Raw genomic sequence first — 9,155 nt, 5'->3', positions numbered from 1 at the left:
GCCAACCGGAGTCGGAGCCAGCGGCAGCAGTGGCTGTTCTGTGGGACTCCCCCGCTGCTCTTGGAGTCGCCTGTGGTGGCCTCTGATTGGTGCTTTCAGTGACACGTGATCAGCGTGTCAGAGGGGTCTGGTGTTTTGGGGGTGGGGTGTAGGAGGAGGAGCCACTGTAGGAATGTGTGCGCTCCCTCTGAGAAATTATAGGAATAGTGGTCCATAAAATCACGCACACACACTGGTTTCCATCACTTCAGAGGACCTTGCACTGGTTTACCTTAATTTCAAGGATACATACTCTAACCTTAATCACAGTAACTACTGGCCTAATCCCAATCCTAACCCAGACCCTAACAACCTAATTTTAAACATGTATCCACCTTAAAATTTATTACTTGCTTTTTGTCCCCATAAGGAAGACAAGCCCTCATAATGTGACTGTGTAAACATATTTAGGTCCCCACGACATAAGGAATACCAGGTACACACACACACAGTTTATAATATACAGCATGCAAGTTAAACATAATAGAGCATGTCAACGCACAATAGTGATCTTAACAATGGAATAGAATTCAATAGATATGAATAGAGGCCCACCACATGCATGCATACTGATTAGTTTATAGCCAATATATGGATGTACTACTACTACTACTACTATACTACCAGTTATAATAATGCATACAATGTATATAATATACTTTACATTAGTGCAACATGTACAATATATCATGTTCAGCCTTTGTTTATAATGTAACTATCAAGCCCATACTGTATATATTCTGGTAACTGTCTATAATGTACTTTCACATAATGTTGAAATGCATGTTTATTATCTTTGCTGCTGTGACAATGTTTCTTTTTTTTAAATAAAGGTCTATCTAATTATTATTATAATGATGATGATAATAATAATAATAAGAACATATTAGTAAAAATAACTACATAATAATCCATACACCCACAAAATCCTTTATTTGAACACTGTTAATAAATGTAGCACTTGCAATGTTTTTACAGCTCACTAGTATACATAATTCAACATATAATAGAAAAATAGAATAGAATAGAGTAGAATAGAATAGATTACATGCATTCTCCACATTCATGAATGCAGTACTACTACTACAACTAACAATAATAATCATCATCATCATGATCATGAGCTCTCAACAGAGATAGTTTATAGATAGAGGGAGGGGAGGCGGGCAGAGCTGCGCATCTGTGTACAAGCAGCCAGAGAGAGAGAGAGAGAGAGGAGAAGAGGACAGGATGAGGACCGCGGCAGCAGCAAAAGCGATGGATGAACCGACAGTGGGATGGGAAGAGGCAGCAGCGAGGACAACAGCAGCAGCGAGGTAAACCGACGAGGCATGAAAGAGGATGCGAAGGAGACGTGCTGTGCTGCATCACCCCAACATGGAGGCGTACATGGCGACTGTAGCATGCGTTAGAGAAGAGACCATTTCATTGTAGACGAGCAGCATCATCACCGTCATCATCATCACCATCCGTCCGTCCAGCCTGAGCGGAGAGGAGGAGAGAGGAGCGGGAGGAGGAGGAGAGATGGGCTCCCAGGTGGTGCAGACCCTGCGCCAGGGAGTCTGGGCATCTCTGACCGGAGGCTGGTACCACGAACCGGACCAGAACAAATTCAACAACTCCTGCCACCTCTATCTGTGGATATTCCTCCTGATGTTGCCCCTGTCTCTACATTTGGTGAGTTGTTCAGGGAACATGACGTCCGAGGCCGCGGAGGGTGTTGTGAGTTGTTCCTTTAGGTATCTGGGTGTTTTTTTTTTTTTTCTTCATACGCGCGTTTTTCCATCCTTGGATCGACACGCCGCGGCTCTTTGACATCCTTCATTGTCTGGCTGCTACAGGCGGAAAGAGGCTCGGAAAAATAACACGGCACTGTCGCAGTGTTTCTCGCTGTATGCAGTGACGGAACGCATGGCTGCCCTTGGATGAGGCAGCGTGAGAGCCAGGAGGAAACAGTGCTTCACTCACAGTGTATTTTCATGTCACGGCCTTTGGAATAGTAGGCGCATCACGGCGCTGTTGTACTCGCAGTGTGAGGAACCTCCATGTGGGGGTTTGGTTATGAAGGCTATGAAGATGCTTATGATGTGAAGACGTGTTTCACTTTACTCTTCATGCCCCAGCTCACCTTAAATAACACCTTACATCAAGATCAGATTTAAGGGGAATCCACAATGACCTTTGTGTGTTTACACTAAAGATGACAACAAGAATGAAAGGAATAGTTGCAGCTATAGGTCAAACACATTGACCCTTGACTAAAAATAACAGTGTAAATTCACCCTTTAAACTGATAGATTGTGTGATGGCATCAGCACCTGCACAGTGCCAAAAGGGCAGAAACGTTTAAATATAAACAATTACATTCAAACCATTGTCAGCCACGTGGCTTTCCTCTTTGTTTCTCAGTGTTAGATCCCGTGTCACCATGGTCAGGGATTTGTTTGATATAGACAGACAAAGAGAAAAGCAACATTAGATCAGTAAAGCGAGGCGGCTGCAAACAGGTTGTAGTATGACCCTGTGATAAAGTCAGAAGGAAGAAAAGAAACCAGATAAATCAACATTTATGTTTATACCAAATCCATTTCAAGTATATTGGCTTTTTATCAGCTGTGTAGAATAGACAGACTTCCCGGGTTCACGACCCAGTCAGAACAAGGTCCTTTCTGCATGGAGTTTGCATGTTCTCTCCCCGTGTTTGTGAATTTTCTCTGGGTTCTTCTCCGGTTTCCTCCCACAGTCCAGAAACATGCAGATTAGGCAAACTGGTCACTCTAAATTGACCGTAGGTGTGAGTGTGTGAGTGAATGGTTGTCTCTTTGTGGCCCTGTGATGGACTGGCCACCTGTCCAGGGTGTGACGCCGCCTTTCGCCCTATGTCAGCTGGGATTGGCACCAGCGACCCTCACATGGAGGATAAATCGGCAGAAGACGAGTTAGTGTCGAATATACACAGCACGTTATAAGTGATGGCTGGGAAAGTTAAAAACACAAGTCTAACTTGAACAATATAGACGTACCATAAACTAAGTTGCACAGCAGGAAAGCTGTCAGACCGGCATGAGGCAGAGGCTTTGTTGTTCATCTTCCTTGTTTCTTGCTATGAGCCAGTTCTCTCCTGAGAATCTATCATTAATCTTCTAAGTAATCAAATCAAATCTGTTTGTTCACGAGGAGCAGCATGGCTGAGCGACTGAAAATACTTTACCTTTGGCAGAATTTAACCTACTCATGAGAATAGATGGTTCCAAATCTGCTTCATCTTGAATTTCCGGATCAGACGCTGACTCTGATGGAGCCAGAAGATAAGTTCATTTGAAAAAATGATGAAGCTCCTCTTCTCTCCGCAGGCCCTGCCGCCTACAACCATGGCCCTGAGCATCTACTGTACCTCCATCACTGTCTTCTTCGTCCTTATCAAGATGGCCAACTACCGGCTGCATCTGATGTTCGATGAGGGTGAGGCAGTAGTTCGCAGCAGCCTCTCTGACCTCAGCAAGGCCCAGGAGAAGAAAAGTAACGCGTCAGAGGCCTGTTTGCCCACCAGCATCAGGTAAACCAGTCAGTGTGACCAATCAGAAGTAGCAGAATCCCCTGAATTCCTCATATTCATAGATGTATCAGTGAGAATACAGAGGAATTTGTTGTATATGCATTTAATAAATTAGCATTTTTGCTCCTTGTGCCTCCAGCTACTCCTCTGCCAGGTTAGTCATTACAAAAATCTAGGCTAGAGGGCTAAATCCCCATAGATGAATTTGAATTATTAACATGAAATTATACATTCAGTCCTGAGTGATGCTTTCAGAAAAAAAACATTAGTTATTCTAAATATCCTTTAACATGCCTTACCATCCCTGACATCCTCATTTTTTACAATGAATCATGTTTTTTCTTCATCGGAATTGTTTCTGTTTACGCTAGGTTTGAGATCATATTGCTACATCTGAGTGTTTATTTCAAAGACTCAGTGCAGCTTTTGGTGAATGAAGATGCTAATGAGTGGAGATCAGTATTGGCCCACATCACTGTAAATGCACAAAAGAGGTTAAAGTTGAGAAGGTTAGAAAGAAAACCCATTGCTTCCTTTTCCCTGTACAACTTTTTAATTTAACGTTTGAAAATGCTTTCTTCTTTGTAGACCAAACAAAGAGAGACAAATAAATAAAGGAGATGGATTATTCCCTTGAAAAGTTGTCATGTTTGTGCTCACGTAGACGCTCTGTCACTTTGCCATATCTTCCTTTGTCTAACAGGAAGAGCAGCACGGTCCCCGACAGTGTTGCCATGACGATGTTGGCTTGCAAGCGTCCTAGTCCGGTGATCCAGGTGACGGTGAAACAGACGGAAACCGACCCCGGCCTGATTGGGGTGGTGAGTGACACATGCCGATGTAAACATGCACGTGTTGTCCTGCATTGTTCCCTCATTTTAATCACATGTGTTTCTGATTTCTTCTCCACTCAGGACTGTTCAAAGTCTGAGGAAGTGAAGACGTTGGAAGGTGATACTGATTTCTCCCTCTTTGGGTTTGAACAACATTTAGATGGGAGACTGTTGAATGAAAAATCCGAGTAGAGACAAGAAGCATGCGGCCATTTCTCTAAGAATACAGACAGGCATGGAGTGTTATGTTAAAGTGTGGGACCTGAGCTGAAAGTGTTTTGAATTAACCGCCTTAAATTCTATGACTGGCTTAATCCCAGGAGACTGCATCGTCATTATTGTCACCTAACAAGGCTACATATCTTACTGCAAATGCTTCTTTAATTTTAGATCAGCACCATATGAACCATTAAGAGGGAGTTTGCTTTGATTTGATATAGGGCTCTCAAAGAGCTCTTCATGCCTAAACTTCAGAAGAGAACTTTTCAACACTCATCAACAACACATTTTGGGAAAAGCTTCTTGGGCTTCTTCCTGTAGCAGGGCCTCAGTATCTCTGCTAATTCATCATTCAGGTTCATGACAGTTTCTTTGAACACTGCTGCTTGTTTCCAAAACATTCTTACCATGTCTTGGCTTTAATTTACTAAACCCCATTCTTAAACTGGGAGGATTTTGGGTAGAGGTGTTAGAAAGTTCCTTTTACAGTCATTATTAAAACACTCATGTTGGGACTTTATTTTTGCAGAGCACTGTTTATCTATGATTGCTGTCACTGTTTTTTCCCCCTAAATCCTGTCATCTTGCGTACAACGGGCTTTTCTCACAAAATGTCTTATGAAACAACCATGTTTGGAAATCAGAACTTTGACCGACTAAGTGATAAATATCTGGACAGGTTTTATATATAACATTTATGGCACAGTATGACAGTATCACAGTTATTGTCAGTATTTCTCATACAGTGGAATCCAACCCTGTTCCTCCGCAGTGCGCTAATGTTGATGGACAACTTCCTTCACCGCAAATCACCTTTGCTGTGCATATGCTCAGAAATGTACACATTTAGAAGCGAACCAGTTTGTCGGCCATAACATCTTCCTGTAAATGCACAGTATGACCTGATTATTTGGAACAGGAGGTTATAAGACTTGAGGTGCATCATATATTTCACAATTGTAACAACGATTAGGTGTCAGTTTTTCACAACAGAGAGATGAGTCCACCTTCTGCAGTGAAGTGTATCTGTTACTGGACAAAACACTGTGTAGTTTTTGCGTTGTCACTGCACCCAAATTCAACTTTGACTCTTCAAATGCAGGAATTATATAATTCAATTTCCATATTATGTCATTCTAGAGCAGGGTAAGAGTAATGCAGAGGAGAAACCTGTGGAGGAAGGAGTCCACCTAAGTCCAGAGCCTTCTCCAGATGACTTCTCCAGTCCCAATCCCGACCAGGCTGCCCCACTGCTGCAGGCGCAGCAGAGGCCTCCATCATGTTCTGAAAGAGAAGAGACAGGGACAGGGAAAACGGATGAGGGGATAAGTGAAAATGGAGATTCAAAAGAAGGAACGGATTTACAGACTGCAGACGGAGAGAAATCAGAGCAGGAACGAACGGCCGAGAAAGTCTCGGAGCAAGACACCATAGGGGAGAAAGACGGCACGGACAAAGAGACTGTGGACAGGGAAACAGCTGATGAGGGTCTGCCTCCCTCGAAGGGGAGCGAAGAGGAGAGTGAGGAGAGTGATGGGCAAAAAGAGCTCTCGGATGACAACAACAACTCTCTGGAGACTCCCAGGGAGAATCAGGAGGATTTTATTGACGTCTCTGAACCTCCTGCACAGGTACTGTTTTAATTTGACATACTGGAACTTCAACTTTTGAATTCATGTGCTCAAGCTTGTTACTGTATCTTGATAAAAACAATGCATGTCTTAGTAAGTTGTGTTGATCTTCTTGATTCTTACTTCTCTTGCATTGTCTTGTCAGGGTGGGCCACTGGAGGAGACGTACTGCTCTGATGAGATTGAAGTGGTTCTGATCGACAACTCCGGCCCCGGACCCGCGTCAGTTCGCCTGGATGACAGCGACACAGTCAAGATCATCATCACCATGAGCTGTGACCCTCAGACTGCTGCTCGGCTGGAGGAGAGCGTCAAGCAGAGCATTTTGGAGAATGCACAGGTTAGATCATTTTCCCATGAGTTCATACAATGCTGAGTGACAGCTCCACATGACTGACTTCTCAGTATCGCGATGTTTATCTTATGTCGCACATCAGTGCCAGAAAAGAAAGACAACTGTAAACTGATTGGCGTACGACCAGAAACACAAAGACGCACTTATGAAAAGCTTCAGAGGTGAATTCTACTGCTCAAAAACAAACCCTGTCAAACACTTCTTTCTGCTCTGTCACTGTATACACACAAATGCTCCCTCAGTCAGGGCTGACAGTATTGCTTGAAAGAGCCTGTTTTTATAGATGAAGGATGCACCGCACACATTATTTGACATAGCTTCTGTTCAACGAGGCCAAACAGAGCAACAGTCACCTAAAAGTTACACACTGTAGCTTTAACCTGTAGCTTTTCTGTGAAATACGTCTGTGTTAAATAGCTCTATATTCTGACACCTGTCACTGAGTTAGAGTGTTTGCTCACTGGCCTGGGTCTCTTTCTCTCAGACTGTAAATCTAGGAGAAACTACTGTATTAGAGTTTCCCACAACATTTCATCCAATCAGGAGGCGGAATTCCACAAAGAGGTGATTCTGTCTGCTGGAGAGGTTTGGCTGTTGAATAAATGCCCCCCCCCCTAATAAAAATGTTCATGAGGTGACATAGGGAGGAGGGAGAGGAAGGTTACCAAAGAGTTTCAAAACCACTGAGAGCAGCTTTTTAGTGGAATAGCTTTGTGGGAGTTGAAGCTCACAAACGATGTTAACTGCACTCGTGCACCTTCACTTGATGTCAAAAAATAAAACAGAAATATATTTATTCCAACGTTTTGTTGGGTCTTATTACAGGAGTATTCAAAAATCAAACTTTCTTCATCAGAAAAGGCACTCACTTCAAAAGGTCAGAAAACCTGTGTGGCTCGCTCCTTAATTAAGCCTCAACTAACTCAACTGACACGCTCTCTTAAACCAACAACTTTCTTTTAAACAAACATGCATTAAAACAAATGAATTTACCTGAGATTTTGCCTATTTATAATTAACTTATTATTCAATCAAATCGATTACTTATTTCCATTCATATGAACTTTTACTGCTACTACTCCTATTTAGAAAAGCATATAAAAGCATAAGTGGCTATTCTACTGTCTGACTGTATCAAACATATTTCAAGTGAAGTATTCAAAGTCAAGACTGCATTTGTAGCTCTTTTTTATTACACTTCATTGAAATATTCTTAAATTCTTGATTAGGGATGAGCCACATCTATAATCATTGTCAGTATTGGTCTGATGTATTGACCAAAATCACTGCATTTTGGAAAAAAGTTAACACTTCAGATCACTAAACCCTATATATGATATGAATGCTTCAACAAGAACAAGGAGTTTTGTTTATGTATTTAAAGAGACTAGTTCTGTAGGTCATTATGTATTTGAAAAACATAATGGCACTTAATGCATCAGCACAAATGTGTTATTAACAGAAAAGTTGTTTAAAAGAGGTAAAAGGCGTATTGCATTGGTAGGAATTCTGACACAAAAAAGTGGTATCGAGCTATCTCTGGTTCATTTCCACATATCCTTGATGTTTGTCATCTTTAGACACGTAGTGATCCCTGTGATTTATTTTATTTTTGAATGGAAAGTGGAAGTTCTCAATGTCATGTTATTACACTTAGAGGACAGTGCGTGTGTGTATGTGGTTATAAGACTCTCTCTCTCTGTATGTCCTGCAAGGCTCAGAAGGATGCAGGAGAATGTCACATCAAGATCCCCGTCATCACCTTTGATTCCCCCGAGGACGAGAAGCAGCAGGTGGAGGAAGGAGACGAGGTCACGATCTCAGAGGAGGAATTGACGCCGAAACAGCAACAGGTGACAAGTCAAAGCGAAGAGTTTCATCTTTGTAAGGAAACAACCAGCTCGGAGTCTGCCACACTCGATTGTCCAGATCCAGACCAGGAACGCCTCGGCCCGCCGGCGACCAACGACAGCTTACCGAGCCCGCTGTTGACAAATGACAACAGCTCGTCGGGTATCGACGTCCACTCCCACCCTGACGACACAGACCCTCTTGATGTTAACGTGGATTCACAAGGGTTCCTGCGTCTGCCGCCAGCTTTCGGCCGATACGGGCCCGGAGGACGGACTCACATCCGAGGACTGAGCATGGACAGTGGGAAAGATGCAGTGCTGCTTTCAGACCGCTCACATAACACAGTATGTAACTCCGATACACATTTTGTGTTATTTATTTTGGCTTTAAGTTGCTTAAAAATTAAGTAAGGTGAAGTAAATAAAGATTGAACACTGTCCCAAGTTGTAAAAAAGTAAAGTTTGACTATGGTAACAGCCATAAGATCAACACAGAATTTATAGTGTTGTCGAAAGTTGTGTGCTCTCACTAGAAGTGATAGGAATCCTAGCTGATAAAAACACATGTGCATTGCAGACATTGACCTGAGAGTAATTGCCGATCAAATACGATTAAACACTGGTTAAACTTGACAACGAGGAATGGGGTATATGTTGGCAGTTTTCCAT

At 42.6% G+C, this 9,155-nt stretch overlaps 1 protein-coding gene across 2 annotated transcripts in view; it reads left to right on the top strand.

Annotated features, from left to right (window-relative positions):
• Positions 1-1,563: 1,563 nt before the first annotated feature.
• The window catches only part of pcnx2 (pecanex 2), a gene marked incomplete at both ends in the record, with an annotated part of 34,980 nt that continues 27,388 nt past the window's right edge, over positions 1,564-9,155 (top strand). Inside the window, 7 exons of one of the 2 annotated variants that reach the window (XM_083897810.1) lie at positions 1,564-1,716; positions 3,393-3,595; positions 4,299-4,416; positions 4,510-4,530; positions 5,793-6,278; positions 6,424-6,618; positions 8,349-8,831. In XM_083897810.1, coding sequence (XP_083753936.1) covers positions 1,564-1,716; positions 3,393-3,595; positions 4,299-4,416; positions 4,510-4,530; positions 5,793-6,278; positions 6,424-6,618; positions 8,349-8,831 — 1,659 coding nt within the window. Of the gene's footprint in view, positions 1,717-3,392; positions 3,596-4,298; positions 4,417-4,509; positions 4,547-5,787; positions 6,279-6,423; positions 6,619-8,348; positions 8,832-9,155 lie in introns of both variants that reach the window. The other variant, XM_083897809.1, reaches the window with a different exon arrangement.

Source organism: Microchirus variegatus, assembly GCF_963457635.1.
Source record: "Microchirus variegatus genome assembly, chromosome: 11".
NCBI lineage: Eukaryota > Metazoa > Chordata > Actinopteri > Pleuronectiformes > Soleidae > Microchirus > Microchirus variegatus.
The sequence above is the reverse complement of the archived record's forward strand: the minus strand, read 5'-3'. Positions and strand labels throughout refer to the sequence as shown.